At 41.0% G+C, this 16446-nt stretch overlaps 1 protein-coding gene across 3 annotated transcripts in view; it reads left to right on the top strand.

Annotated features, from left to right (window-relative positions):
* LOC126177010 (serine/threonine-protein kinase 3) overlaps positions 1–16446 on the top strand; it is a 334707-nt gene that overhangs the window by 299335 nt on the left and 18926 nt on the right. For all 3 annotated transcript variants that reach the window (XM_049924251.1, XM_049924242.1, XM_049924233.1), the window contains 6 exons: positions 804–1031; positions 4325–4430; positions 4511–4723; positions 6540–6673; positions 7453–7672; positions 8006–8094. In XM_049924251.1, coding sequence (XP_049780208.1) covers positions 804–1031; positions 4325–4430; positions 4511–4723; positions 6540–6673; positions 7453–7672; positions 8006–8094 — 990 coding nt within the window. The remainder of the gene's footprint in view (positions 1–803; positions 1032–4324; positions 4431–4510; positions 4724–6539; positions 6674–7452; positions 7673–8005; positions 8095–16446) is intronic.

Below are 16446 nucleotides of genomic sequence, written 5' to 3'. Positions count from 1 at the left end.
GAACCAAAATTTGGTAGACGAACCCAACAAAAAGAATCAATGGAGTCAATCTACCGAGGAAACCATGGGCAACTTCAGACTGTGTTAGAGCAAGTGCTGCTAGGTGTAAACAACTGACAGACAAATGAGGCCACCCAGACAGTCCTGAATGTGAGTGCAGTGCAATCTAATCTGTGGGCCATTTATTTGCATGTGAAGTGCATAGCTATAAAGATGAATTAGAGGATGTACACAGACTCAGCCACAGAGTGACTCAAGAATATTTGTAATGCTGTATAGTATAACAACACATGTAAGGAATATTGTAATTCAGTACAGAGCTGTAAGAATACTGTCATTACTTCATTATATGGTGATTGTCTTTGTAAGTACTGAATGAGTAAATAAGAAACTTTGATCAGAGCAGTGCTAAAATTGGAAATACAACTGTTTCTGAGATCATAGAGGCAGTGACATTAGTTTCTGTGTTTTGTGGAACTGATCTCTTTGAGAGTGAGTAAGGCAATAAGGAAGATGAAAGAACACCCAGGCTTGTTTGAAGAACAGCAACAGAGATTGATGTCAGTAAATTGGCATACTAGAAAACCAGTTAATTCATAATGGAATTCTTAATTCTATGGTATGTGGAATATAGCAATAGCAATAGCATCAGTCTTTAAGACATGTTAATTACTATTCGTGGAAATAGTGACACTGTGTGTGTGTGTGTGTGTGTGTGTGTGTGTGTGTTTTTGTTGTTGTTGTTGTTGTTGTTGTTGTTTTTGTTGTGTTTTTTTAATAAATAATATGTTTCTGTTCTGCAGATTGTCATGGAGTATTGTGGAGCAGGGTCAGTCTCAGATATTATGAGGCTGCGAAAGAAGACCTTGACGGAAGATGAAATTGCAACAATATTATGTGATACTCTGAAGGGCTTGGAATATCTTCACCTGCGAAGAAAAATCCACAGGGATATTAAAGCAGGCAACATTCTGCTCAATACAGAAGGGCATGCTAAGCTGGCAGATTTTGGCGTGGCTGGCCAACTGACGGTAAATGTACTTTATGTTTGGATAGTGTTAATTTTTGAGATTGGAGTGATATGGTCATATGGTTACCAGGATGCTGCACACAGATTAGAGATTTCTGTAACACTGCTTGATTTTTCATCTGTAAATGTTTCCTGTGGTTTAAGAAACAAGAGAAATGTGTTATAATGAAATCTTTTTACTTTATTTTGTACAGAAACATCTTACTTCAAATGTGATCAAACTGTGTGATTGAAATTGAAGTGAGAATGTTGTTATCTCCTATATATATATATATCTCCGTGTGCGTGTGTTTGTTTTGATACCTGACTGATGACTGCTGTAGTTTTTTATAAGTAAGTAAATAAGTAAAGCAGTCATCATCCTGAAGGTCGTTCTGAAAACCACAGTGTTTTATTAGATGCAGTACTGTTGGAGGTGGTATGCTGTTATCTTCCTTCAACCTTTGAACTGGCTTACCCAATCAGTTACAGAGAGACATACAATTTAATGTTGATTCTGAGCCACAGTACAATTCAGCATTTCTCACATTAACAAACATTGCCAGAGGCGAAAGAAGTGATGGATAAGAATCCTAGGATTGACCAGTAATTGAACCTGAGACCTTTTGATTTGTAGTTAGGCACTTCACCACTGAGCCACCAAGGCACAAAAATAGGATTGTAATATTCTGGGGTTCTTTGAAAGAATTTTCAAAAATTTCTGTCACTGTATATTGTGGCAGTTTTATTTGCAGCTCTTGTTCAAAAGCTGTTACATGCTTCAATTGTATGTTGGAAGTGAGAGGTAATTCACATCCCACTCCCAGTCCCACAATTTGATTAAAGTTTGGCCTTTACTATGCTGCATTGTTTTTCTTGAAATTTATCTAAAGTACAATGGAAAAGAAGTTAGTGTTGACAATGATTCCTTTATGCTGATCATATTTATTATAAATTTTAATTTAATAGATTGAATGTTTAATTTTCTAGGTAGTATATTCGCTACTTCATTTGCTCTGGTAATCATAAAAATGGTTCAGTTTTCATATTTTCCTTCACATTTACAAGACTCATTGTAGGTGATGCAGATATCTGTTAATTGTTCCTATGGAAACAGTATTTAAACCATGTAATGTCCCTACGTAACGTAATATTATTGTAATATTCTGGCTGCGAGTACCAGTGATGATGCGCTATCGTAATTGAGATGACAACACTGGTTGCTGTGAAAAAAAGAGCATATATGCTTCTTGTAATTGTTGGATAGAAGGAATGCCGATTGGACATTTTTTTGTGTGGGAGGGGGGGGAGCGGGTGGCAGTTAAGCTTGCGTATAATTGTAATTTGAAGTGTGCTGAGGAGATACAACTTGTAATTGAAATTGTCAAGAATAAATAATTTAATTTATGAAAAAGAAGGTAAATATTGTCTATAGACTTTTATTTGGTGTTGGATCCCTGGACCTTCATAAAACAATTAGTGTGTTTAGCAATCCAGTGCAGAGTGATTTCTTCACAAATATTGGGCGAATCTGCTGCTGTCATGGTCCGAATAACATGAAATATTTCAGCGTCAGCTTGTGTGTTGAAAACATTCCCCAAGAGACCAGTTTGTCAGTAAGACAACCTTCTCAGTCTAAAGGTGCTTCCAGAAAATCTTAAGGTGACTGTGAGTATTTTAGCTGCCGCGAGAGATGGAGTTTTCATTGCGAGTTGTAGCAGTTTTCTCCGACTTTGCCTGGCGTTCTCCGTGAACCGGAGAAACGGAAATCTCCGACCATCAACTGTCAACTCATCCTGTACCTAACCCATTCTCTGCTTACAGCAGCCATGGAGAAAACATATTTTATCTATAGTCAAATTTTTCACAGGTTTTTATGTTAGGCAGGTAAAAGATTTTAAAATCTATGCATCTAGGAAAAAAATCAAGAGGGAGATTAAATGCAGTACCTGTCTTATCTGTGTCAGTCAAAGGTCAAGTTAATTATTTTTTCTTAATGATATAGCAGTTCATTACAACCAATAGAATCTCAAGCAATAAACAGTACTTTCGTTGTGTATGGGCGCCTGGAAATTTGTGTACTGTTTCACATGGTTTGTATTTTCAGCTGGTAATGCATATGAAGCTCTTCCATTCAGTACTCTTCATGTTAATATGATGTCCTACTTGAAAATAGGGAAACTACAGTTGTCCATTGTTGCGAACATTTTGGCAGCTCACCAGTAATAAGATAACAATTTCGTTCCTACCAGTGGCGGGTACAGGGGGCACTAAAGATATCTCGAGATAACTTTTACCATAATAAAAAATAATCAAGTCACATGCAAACTTTAAGAAAGTTTTGTTTAAAATGATTATACACATATACACGATCATGCCATCTTATAAAAATGATATAGTTGTGGTTCTCTTCCTTAAATGATGGATTCTATGCACCTACTGGCAGGAGTGGCGTGGGTGGCAGTGTGGGCGGCTCTGCAAGGGGGGTTTACGCCCCGTGTGCCCCCCATATGTATCCACCACTGGTTCCTACTAACTTACTTGTTAAACTAAATTTCATCTTATTTGTTATACTAAATTTTATTATGTGTACAGACCAATCTGAGATTTTCAAGGATCTAATAATTTTGCAATAATGTGTTCCTGCTTACTTTTTGTGAACTGTATTGTTGAATCCGGAGTGTAGTGCATACCAGACTGGCCCAAAGTGTCCATATGGTGCTGTGTCCTGTTGTGCACATTAAGAAATCTGTGTCTGTGAGCATTACAGAACTGCCAGAACCTGTATTTTGGGTGTACACTTAATACGTCGAGGAAGTCTCTGTGTGATAACTACACAAATTGGAAGAAGAAAGCACAGAAAAATGGTGGTCTTGTAAAGTGGTCATCCAAAATAAATACTAGGAAATTTAAGATGAATGCTATAATTAGCATTAAAGAAATCTGCAAACTGACTGAAACATTCCCAACAAATTGCTTCGTGGAACACGTTTGACTGCATAAAACTGTGTACCCAACAGGTATATGAACCTGAACATTTTACTACCCTGGATTTTAAGTTTTGCAGGAAATATGTCCCCCCAACTGTGCATTTCTTAGCAATGGATTCTGAATTTGTTTGAAAACACACCTCTTCAGTTTTCGAAAATTCTTGTTTGTTTGTGTGCTTCAAAGTTTGCAAGATTCGAGCAACTACATATCTTTATCTGTTTTTGTTTGCAGCAGTTACTGCTGTACTATAAAGAAATGATTTTCTTTGTGTATTATGGTCATTAAGAATGGAAGAGTAAGGAAGTATGTATTCTTGTTCTGCAGGATACGATGGCAAAACGGAATACTGTAATAGGAACACCTTTTTGGATGGCACCTGAAGTAATCCAGGAAATTGGATATGACTGTGTGGCTGATATCTGGAGTTTAGGTACTCGTGCTACATGTAATCATCATTTATAACATCCTAAAAACTAAATAAAGTGTTGAATAAAAGTATTGTTGTTTCAGGAATTACGGCTCTAGAGATGGCTGAGGGAAAGCCACCATATGGTGACATACATCCTATGAGGGCGATATTCATGATCCCCACAAAACCGCCACCTTCATTTAGAGAGCCAGACCAGTGGTCACCAGAATTTATTGACTTTGTGAGTCGGTGTTTAGTGAAAAATCCAGAAGAAAGGGCAACGGCTACTGAGCTATTACACCATGAATTTATAGGTTTGTGTCCTATCCTACTGATTCTTTTATTTTTATGTAGTACTTTTAATTATGGCATATAAACAATTTTTAAAGTACTATATTGGCCTGAATATAAGCCACTTTTTTTATCGAAAACTTGGCTATGAAAAATAAGAGTGCAGCTTATCTGTGTGACCTTACAAACACCGTTTAATATTTGCATCATAGAAGCTTCAACTGCACTGTTTGTTTAGTAGTTTAAAGTCTAACAACAGTACTGCTAGTATTTCAAAATTAATTGTTGTAAGGGAGGTAACATTGTAATCATCATACATTGTAAAAATTTTATTTGGATAGTGCCTGTTGTTGTGCTCACAATTCTGTTACGGTATTTTGCACAATAGATAAAGCGCAAGAAGTGTAAAATTTAGTCTTTGCCAGTAAGAATGATGACCAACTTTGGAATACAGCACAATTGTCTTATAAATTTGAAACTTGCTGTTATTCATAATGTGAAGAGTGTGTGTAACAGAGAAACTGCAATTGTATGACTTGAATAACTCTGTGTGGTCTTTGATCACATTGGATAATAAGTTGTGAACTGTTGTTCTGTCTGGTAAATCATACAAGAGGTCAAAAGCTGAGAAAAATACTGAACTTCTAAAGCTAGGGTTCAATATCAGTTGTTGCTGCAAGTTTCTGTCTAGTAGTGGCCTCTCTGTCTGGCAAAATAGTTCACGAGCGCAGAGGTTGTCAGAAGATTTTGCTGAGAAACTTGTCAGTTTCTAGAGGCACTTGATCCAAATGTGGCAGTGATATTCTTATCTTTTATTCCAGATTGGCTAATTTTTGAGATGTGCGGAGTGTTATAAAGGTGATGGTTTATAAAGGTGTGAAAAATATCTCAGTAAAGAAGCTACAAATGAAAAACAAATAATTACTGTAAAGATACGTTATGGCAGATTGAGGAAAGCTGCTCTCTGCCGCCCCCCTCCCCAAATCCACCCCCACTCCCCACCCCATAGTATTCTGAAGTGTGAAACATTGCTCAAAGAAAATTTCCCCTCAGGTGCCAGTGATGCATTGCCAGGAAAAATGTTTGATGACGGCAAAGCTTAATAATGGATTTGCTGGCTACTGTTCGCAATTGCAAACCTGTTGCACTACTCACACACCTGAAGTAAAGAGTAAGACAGATCTAGTTATCATACCTCAAAGTATGACTGAAATGCAGGTGACTGATGAAAATGTAAAAAGCCTTTAGAGCTTGTCTCCAACAATCCATCTTGATTGGCTTTTAGACTCTCTTCCAGTGTTATATTTGAGTGGAATATCTACCATGGTGTAAAAGACTCAGCAGGTTCAAGAACTGTTGTGTGTCCAGTGTTCTGGACTGGAGCCATATCAGCATACATAGGAGCAGGCAGATGGACATACTGACAGTGGTGAAACAAATTTTGGTAGTGAAACTAACAATGATATCAGTCAAGCCTGTGATTATCAGCAGGATACATCTGTGTAATTTATCTAAAGTACAATATAAAGAAATGTGGTAAAGAGTTGACTGTATTGTGAGAAGCTTTCCGTATGGGTAATATGACATAATTTTTTTTCTCTAATGCATTTTCATCTGTCCCAGCCACCCACCCCTTCACCCCAATCTATAAAATTAAGGTACAGCTTATATTCGGACCAATATGGTAATTTCTTTCCTTACAGATACAATGTTGGAGTTGTTTAACGTGTGGCCATGTTACTTTTTTTCATTTTAGTACAATAAAAGTTATGTATGTGGTGTTTTATTTTTTTGTGTAAATTGTTGTCTTGTATTATGTAAGAGAAAATCTGCTTCCAGGAAATGCCAAACAGCCAAACATATTAAGTCAGATGATTGCAGAAGCACGTGAAATACGAGAAAATCAGAGTTACAGAAATGTAGTGAGCTCTTCAGCTGCTGGAGCTGCTAAGCAAAATCATGCAGATGAATCAGTAAGTGAACTGAAAAGTCAGATTCTTTACTATTTGTATTTCTTGATGTCCATAACCTTGAACTTACTGACATAATTCTTGTTTAAAAGTCTATGATTTTTAAACTCTTCTTCCGAGCATTTTTGGCTGTGGTAGTTAACAGGTATTGTGAAATAGCTATGTTTCTGTAAAAGAGAGCTTAATAAACAATGAATGCTCATGATAGATATTGTTCTGAATGTGATGTAATCTATAACAGAAGCAACACAGATGTGTTATTACACATTACAAAACGAAAAAATTTAAAAAGCCAAGGATTGTTTGTCTAAAAAAACCTGATTCATTTTTTGTGTTTATAACACAAATCAGGGCCCAGAGTTAATAAGTAGGATAATTTAGGTGCATGTTAAGAAGGTGAAAGCCTGAGATTACTGGACTACTAAAATGAAATTAGTGACTCTTCGAGAATAGTTATAGCAGATATAACATGCATCCAGCACTACATACCACAGTGAAGACGCCTCTGTATAGAGTGGAATCACCCAGGAATACCAAGGAAGCGAAAAAAAAAAAAAAAAAAAGTTTTGGGAGCAAAGTTACGCTGCATTTATTTCGGAGGGGGAGGGGAGGCTGTTCTGGAAGATTACCTAGGGTGATGATCTGTGATAAACAGTGGACGATTAAGAAACATGATAGCCAAAAAGTGTAGATAGTTGTTCAGTTACCATCATATTTATTGTACACTGAGGAGATATGACAGCAAAAAGTAGTTAACTGATGTTCTTTTGACATTGTTACAGGATGAGGATGAAGTTGTAAATAACAAAACTATGCTGCAGTATCCTGCAGATTCAGGAACATTAGTGCCAACACGTGATGTTGTTGATGGTACCTTGGTGCCTTGTCGGGACAATGCTACTTTGGTTCCCAATAGTGATGCTGGAACAATGGTTGAACTGCAGTCCAATCTGGGTACAATGGTAATAAACAGTGATACTGAGGAGGAACCTACAATGAAAAGTAAGTGTCCATTTTGTTTTTACTTCTGATAGGATTGTTAGGGTGACCTGCAACAGCAGAAAGCTGTGAATCAAATGGAATATTAATGTGCGCTATTTACATATTTTTCTAATAGTCTCACTTAAGCTAACACATAGGATCATCAAAAACATTACCAAAGAAAATTAAAAATTTTTGTCTCTTGAAAATTGTACTCTTTTGATCAAAGTTGTTGTCCATGGCAGAATAAAAATTTAGTCCTATATATCAACTTATGATTCTGATGATGTACACAGAGGAAAGTGTTCTGATGGAACATTTGTTTGGAAATAAAAATTACTTTCTTTTTTGTAGGGCATGACACAGGTCCAGGTGAACTGGGAAAAAAGTATCGCCCACTATTCCTCGATCACTTTGACAAGAAAGAAGCTGAGAACATAAAGGTAAAGAACTAGTTCAATAATGAATTGAAATAATCTTAAGTACAGGTGTCTTACTAAATTATCTGTGCTAGATATTAGATTAATGTAATAGATACACTTGGTTTTCCATATAGGATATGAAGCTTTTTGTATTTGTAGACCGGGCTGTTTTCTGCTGTGGCAGGTACAGAAACTGTTCATGGCATGGTGGTAGCATCTATTGCAAGGAAGTCACCTTATGTTAAAACCCTGCTTCATGGAAACTAAGATCAGGAATTTGTCGAGAGTAAACAAAAGCAACAGAACTTATGAGTGAAAATTTTGCTTCACTATATTGCTAAAAGATAATAATTGGTTGGTAATATCACTTGTAGTTCTGGATTATGAAGTTTTCCCAGCATATTGAGTACACAAAGTTTTAAGACTGCAGCCATGTCTCATTCACTTTCTGCCATTATATCTCCACTGAACATTTATCTGTCACCTTCTGGTCAGCTTAGCAAGTTATCTTATTTAATGGCTCGTTTCACTAGAGATAGCATTATACTCATAAGAATATCAAAAGCAACAGATAGTCCCTTCAGTGGTAAAATAGGAAACTACTTCTATCCCATGAATTGACACATGTGATGACTTCAGTTGCACTCTTGTCATCTTCACTGAGACCAGTAAGGGGAAGTAATTGGATTCCATTCATTATCCCACTGATAGCCTCTACCACAGTTAATAAGGCTTCCCACCATATGTATCTACGTGGGCCCTTCAATAATGAGTCCAAAAAGAACAAGGCTACGTTCACTCTGCGTGCCTGACATGGTGATGAAGAGGGCGAAAAACCACTTCTTTGATTTTCACAATGTAAAACCTTTTGGTGGTGTAAGAGACCATGCTGCATTGTTTTATGAACGTATTTTTTTCCATAAACACTTTACTTTCCATGTGAAAAAAGAAAAGTAATATTTTTCATTTTGCACAGTTTTTAAGTTCAGTAACATCAATCGATTTTGAAGAATTTGTGTGGTTAAAAAGTCTGACTTTGGTACAGATGGTAGTGCAGCATCTTAGATTCTCAACAAACAATTTACATTTTTGTAGTGCGTGACAATCATTGTGAAATGGTGCTATTTGTCAAACATGTACACATGATTTTTGTAATGAAAAAGTTTGGTGCATAGTAACTCACTGTTAAATACATTTGAGACCATACATTATAGTGAGTGAAATATAACAAAAACCATAAGAAAGTTTTTGAAGTGGTAGTTGACACCGGCATCTCTCTCCACTCACAAGTAAATGTGGCATCAATGCCCCAATTACAAGCCTAAGGAGTTTGTGCATGTTTAGCATAGTGTCAGACACTGCACAATAGGAAAAACAAATTACAGGTGATTAATGCAGGCCAGGTGTTGGTCTCTTGCGGTATTTCAATGACCTGTGTCCAGAAAACTCCAAATGTATATGAATTTCTCCCATGGTGACAACTAATTATATGGGCTATGGTTCTAAGGTAGGTCACGCTTGGCATAAAAGACAAGCAGTGATTTGTTGTCAACATCTTAAATTTGTAGAATGTACATTTCGTACCTGGAACTAGAAGAGAAGAATATGTTAACCTGACACTTTGCTGAAGATGGACTATATTAAAAGTTTGTAACATTCCACTTAATTATCATATAGTTGGAGATGAAAACAGCAGAGGCCAAAAAAATAGAATTACGCATATAGGCATTTCTATGTCTCAGTTGACTAAAGTACAAGATGTCCCATTTTTAAATTTTCAGTTTTGCAAGTCTGAGTGCGTAGTACCACGAGTTGATAATAATTAAATCTCATCTCTATCCCTAAGGAGTTTCAGATTTCTGTTTTAACAGGGTAAAGGAAGGAAGATTAAGATTTAACATCATGTCGATATTGAGATCATCAGAGGCAGTTAACAGAAAGAATAATGGGCAAGTTTGAGTGTAGCCTCGAACACTGCGTTGCAGATAATTAATTACTGTCAGTCAATGGAGGTGTATGTTATTGTTCGTTTCCCCATCCCCACCACCACCACCACCACCACCACCACCACCACCACCACCGAAACCACTGCCACTGCCACTGCCACTGTCTACAGCTGCCGGACCGAGCTATACCGGCAAGAGAATCATCTCTCTTCAGCAGGTGATATACAAGCTGGTGAATAAAATAGTGCAGCCATCAGTTTCTCACTGCCAACCAGTCTGTGCTATCATATAGAACCAGGAGTTCATTTCTTTATTGGTACTGTTTTGACAGCACAGTGGCTCATTGAGTGTTCAATCACAGAAGAAATTAGACATTATTTTTTCAGATTGTTGCATCCTTGAGCCCTCGATTACCAGATATACAACTAGCAGTTCTCGGCTGACACCCCCAGTTACAGGAGTCAAGGGTAAGACTTTATTAATAATTATAATACAAAGTAATATCACCAGTTACAGTTATTCTCAGCAAGTACACCAAGTCCTTTCATCCATACATGAATTTTCTCATCATTTGTGTGGAATGATGACGCGTCATCGCCTACAAGACTTGGCACTGTGGAATTGATCCGAAGACGCAAAGTAGACCTAGTTTTGTTTATAGTAATATGCCTTTCACTTTGTATACCTGTTCATGTAGAAAAGTTTCTAATAATGAGAAAATTCATGTATGGATGAAAGGACTTGGTGTACTTGCTGAGACTGTAACTGTAACTGGTGATATTACTTTGTATTATAGTTATTAATAAAGTCTTATCCTTGACTCCTGTAACCGGTGGCGTCAGTCGAGAACCGCTAGTCGTACATCTGGAAATCAGGGGCTCAAGGATGCAACAGTTTGAAAAAATTAACAAAGCATAGTGCCGCACTGCCCGCTTGGCACCTACCTCTCCTGCTGGTGCCTGCAGAATAAAGAAATAAAGACTTTCCTGAAAAATTTTATTCGTATCACAGAACGAATCACAATACATTTCAGTATGTGCTGCACAATATTGAAGATCAGACACGTCAGGATGTAATTAGCATTGTTGTATCATCATCTTCAGCAATATCTTACAGTGCTTTCATCAAAGATATTTTGACTGTGTTGAGTTACAAAAGTACAATACTTTTCCCCATTAGATTTTTTCTTTATGATGGAGTTCGACTGGAACCAATGACTACCTGTCTGAATGATCTTCTGTTCTTTGTCTTACGACACTGGTTGATATCTGTGTATTGGAGTCAAGCTGCCATGGAACAGTAGGTCTGCCACTATTCAGTTCTGAGTAAATTGCCAATTTTGTTTGTTTGTCTCAGTTGGACCAATATGAAACTTTGCTGTAGTGGTTACTGGTTTCAGGCTGACATCCCCGTTCTCAAATGACCTAACTGTTTGGTTGTGTCTGTCCGATGCGACAGACATGTAAGCTAATATCAATGAGGGTACTTGTTGCCCACAGTAAACCTTACTGTATTCAAGTTATACATGTCTTTTGGCTTCCCTGTGGGTCGGGGGTTAGAATAGGCCTGAGGTATTCCTGTATGTTGTAAGAGGCGACTAAAAGGAGTCTCGCACATTTCGGCCTTTGTGATGGTCCCCTGTGGGGTTTGACCTCCGTCCTTCTAAATTTTCCCAAAGAGCGAGCCAACTAGGGAAGGGCGCCTTACATGGTGCACCTTGTCCATCATGTGCTGAGACCTCTCGCATCCTTCGTTGACATGGATTTGCCCTTTCGCTCATTCTCCAGCTCTTGGTTGAGGTCACCCTCCTGGGTGTGTTTTCCTCCATGCACTGTGCAGTATCGCTTTCTGCGCTGACGACGATAATGGACTTCTTAGCTCATTTGCACCTGATATCCAGCACGATAGCCAGTATGTTGTAGTGGGGCCACCATGCACCCTGTTGGTTGTAGCCCCTGACCACAAAGGGATCCCTCTGCTGATGCCTGCACCATTAACTCTCCACGTATCCCAAGGAGTAGATGCACGTCACCCTGGGGCATTGGGACTCCCGGCTATGGCCATCCTGCTAGGTGGCCTTTGCTGTGGCTGGGTGGTGCCCGTGGGGAGGACCCCTGGTTGGAGTGGGTGGCATCAGGGCAGATGACACGCGATGAAGCGTAGTCCATCATTGCTTGCTGGTGGTGAAATACCAGCGGTCTCTAAGCTTTAATGAGTTCAATTCAGTGCACAGAGGTATGACCCAAATTGTTCCCCTCCCTGGCCACACCATGGGAGGAACGCCAGGCTAAGGATCGCAGGAAAACTTACTTGCCCTGCTACCTTTCATGTGCTAGAGTTGATGGGGAATATTTCCTGTCAATGAAGCCTCAGCTTTTTTTTGTGGAGCATTTAGAGGACAAGTTTGGAGGGCTTGTCAAAAATGCGGTCAGGGTCAGTCTTGATAAAAATATCACCCTCTACCCAGTTACGGGCATTACTCACTTGTGACAAGCTGGGGGATGTTTCTGTTACCATCACACACCATAAGAGCTTAAATATGGTCCAGGGTATTATATTCCACAGGGACCTTCTTTCACAGTCTGATGACAAGCTGTGCGCCAATGTAGAGCGATGAGGTGTCCATTTTGTCCAGTGCATCCATCAGGTCCGAGGGTATAATCAGATTGCCACCAGTGCCTTCATCTAGGCCTTCAAGGGCGACACATTGCCCAAGAAGGTCAAGGTGATAGTCTACTGTTGTGATGTCAAGCCGTATATCTCTCTCCCGATGCGGTACTTCAAGTGCTGGAAGTTCAGCCATATGTCGTCCAACTGTACTTCCAGCAACACATATTGAGATTGTGGACGTTTATCACATCCCAATACTCCATGTGCCCCACCTCCCATCTGTCTCAACTGCAGAATGCACCATTCCCCTTGCTAGCCGGACTGTAGGATTCTACAGAATGAAAGAAAAATAATGGAGTACAAGACCCTGGACCGACTGACGTACACCGAGGCTAAGAGAGAATATGAGAGGCTACATCCTGTGCATATGGCATCAATGTATGCTGGCGCTATGTCACCAGTTCTAGCACCTTCCGTTGTGCTGTGTACAGTTGGCTCTCAAATCCATTGGGCTCCACCTGCCACATTGGTGGTGGGGGGGCACTTGTATCCCTGTTGCTCCCACACCTCTTTTTGGGAGCAATGCCTCCCCCCCCCCCCCCCCCCCCCCTATCCAACCTTCACGGATGTCAGTCACCCTTCTCAGCCGCATAGATGTAAGTATTCTTTGGCTACTCTCACTCAGAAGGGGTCGCTTGGGTCACTCCCATCCCAGGTTCCTACCAGTGGCGAAGCGGACACCCGCCAGTGGCTAAAGCACCCATAGGTAGCTGGTCGTAGGGCTTCACGGTCCTCCTCAGTGACTTAGACTTGATCAGTGAAGCTCTCCCAGCTGGAAAAACCTAAGGAACTGTGGGAGAAACCAAAAAAGAAAAGGACCCCCAAGAAGGCACTGCAGTGGCACCCACACTACCACTACCAACAAGCTCAGCGTCTGAGGATGAAATGGAGATTCTGGCATCCACAGAGGACCTAGATCTTGCTGGTCCCTCAGGCACAATGTATACTGATTGCTCAGGTACTCATCCAGTGGCAGCAGGTGACCCTTAGGAATAGACTGCCTCATTAAGCATTTCATGCATTCCCAGTCTCACTATCATGTCATCCTCCAGTGGAATTGTGGTGGTTTTTCCCACCACCTGGCTGAAACACAGCAATTGTTAAACTGTATGCCTGCTTACTGCATTGCCCTCCAGGAAACCTGGTTACAAGCAATGCAGACCCCTGCCCTTCACGGCTACGGGGTATTAAAAGAACCGTAGTGAAAATAATAGTGTGTCAGGTAGAGTTTGAATTTATGTCCTGAACTCGGTATGTTGTGAACCTGTGCCTCTTCAAACTCCCCTTGAATCTGTGGCTGTCAGGATATGGACGATGCAGGAAATACTTTCCTCCAGATAGTGGAGTACCCCTGAACACATTGGCTGCACGGATTTATCAACTCCCTATCCTTTTCCACTTTTAGGAGATTTTAACACCCATGTGTGGCACCGTGCTTACAGGACGAGGTAGAGATATTGACAATTTACTGTCTCAGCTCGACCTCTGCCTCCTGAATACTGGGGCCACCACACATTTCAGTGTGGCTCACAGTAGTTACTCTGCCATTGGTTTATCACTTTGCAGTGCAGGACCTCTACCATCTATCCACTGGAAAGCACATGATGACCTGTGTGGTAATGACCACTTCCCCATCTTTGTGTCACTCCCCCGCTGTCATGCCCATGGATGCCTAACCAGATGGGCTTTCAACAAGGCAGAGTGGGAAGCCTTCACCTCTGTTGTCGTCATTCAATCTCCCCCACATGGTGCCATCGGTGTTGTGGTTGAGCAGGTCACTAGAAAAATCGTTTCTGCGGTGGAAAAGGTGATCCCTTGTTTTTTAGGATTCCCCCGGTGAAAGTAAGTACCTTGGTGGTCGCTGGAAGTCGCTGAGGCAATTAAAGAGCTTCAGTGAGCGCTACGATGACGTAAGCAGCACCCTTCCCTGCCTAATAGCCTTTAAACGGCTCTGTGCCTGCATTTGCTAGCTTATAAAAAGGCGGAAACAGGAGTGTTGGGAGAGGTATGTCTCGACCATTGGGTGCCATAAATCACCTTCCCAAGTCTGGATGAAGATCAGACATGTTTTTGGGTACCAGACCCCAACAGTTGTCCCTGGCATTACCATCGATTGTATGTTATCTACCAATGCAAACGCGATTGCCGAGCACTTTGTTAAGCAATTTGTGAAGAATTAACCCACAGCATTTCGTACTCTCAAACGGCGGCTGGACGGGAAAGTCATCTTGTTCACTGCATGCCACAATGAACCCTATAATGCCCCATTCACAGAGTGGGAACTCCTCAGTGCCCATGCACATTGCCCCAACATAGCTTCTGGGCCAGATCGGATCCACAGTCAGATGATTAAACAACTCTCATCTGACTACAAGCGACATCTCCTCGTCATCTTCAACTGGATCTGGTTTGATGGTGTCTTTCCATCGCAATGGCAGGAGAGCACAGTCATGTGGCCTACTGGCTCCAAGTCAGGGTGGCTTCTGCCAGGGTTGCTGTACCACTGATAATCTTGTGTCCTTAGAGTCTGCCATCCAAACTGCCTTTTCCAGATGCCATTACCTTGTTGCGGTCTTTTTTGACTTACGAAAAGCTTATGACACTACCTGATAACATCATATCCTTGCCACATTGTATGAGTGCTGTCACTGGGGCCCCCTCCTGATTTTTATCCAAAATTTTGTGTCACTCCGTAGTTTCCTTGTCCAGGTTGGTGATTCCCTTGGTTCCTCCCATATCCTGGAGAATGGAGTCCCACAGGGCTCTTTATTGAGTGTATCTCCATTTTTAGTGGGCATTAATGGCGTAGTGGCAGCTGTAGGGCCATTTGTCTCACCTTCAACCTATATAGACGACTTCTGCATTTCGTACTGCTCCTTGAGTACTGGTGTTGCTGAGTGGGGCCTACAGGGAGCCATCCACAAGGCACAATCATGGGCTCTAGCCGATGTCCTCCAGTTTTCAGCCGCGATGTCGTGTATCATGCACTTCTGTATAGCTCGAGTTCCGCTATTGAAGGTTAGGCATGCACAGCTGCTCACCAGTTACGTTGCACACATTCGTAGTTCTCCTAAGCATCCGAATTACTGTCTCCTTTTCCCACCCATGGCAGTTAATCTCCCGCATCGGCGGCCCAGGTCAGGGCTTATGATTGCGGTTCACATCTGACCCCTTCTATCTGAACTGGAGTCCTTCCCTTTACCACCTCCTATCCAAGTCCATCTGCATACACCTCCTTGGTGTACACCTAGGCCTCAGATTCGTCTGGACCTTTCGCATGACCCTAAGGACTTAGTTACTCCCGCAGCTCTCCGCTCTCACTTCCTCTCAATTCTTGACATGTTCCGGGGCTCTGAAGTGGTTTACACCAACAGCTGGATGGCTGATGGTCATGTTGTCTTCACTTATGTCCACAGAGGCCATATTGAACAGCATTCCTTGCCTGATTGCTGCCATGTATTCACTGCAGAGCTGGTGGTCGTATCTCGTGCAATTCAGTATATCAGTTCATGCCCTGGGGAGTCGTTCCTTCTGTGTACTGACTCCTTGAGCAGCCTGCAGGCTATTGACCAGTGCTACCCTCGTCCTTTGGCAGCAACTATCCAGGAGTTCATCTATGCCCTGGAACGGTCCAGTTGTTCAGTGGTGTTTGTCTGGACCCCGGCACATGTCGGAATCCCAGGCAACGAACTTGCTGACAGGCTGGCCAAACAGGCTACATGGAAACCGCTTCTGGAGATAGGCATCTCTGAGCCTG

The sequence above is a fragment of the Schistocerca cancellata genome, chromosome 1, assembly GCF_023864275.1.
Source record: "Schistocerca cancellata isolate TAMUIC-IGC-003103 chromosome 1, iqSchCanc2.1, whole genome shotgun sequence".
NCBI lineage: Eukaryota > Metazoa > Arthropoda > Insecta > Orthoptera > Acrididae > Schistocerca > Schistocerca cancellata.
This window is presented reverse-complemented; position numbering and strand designations above follow the sequence as displayed.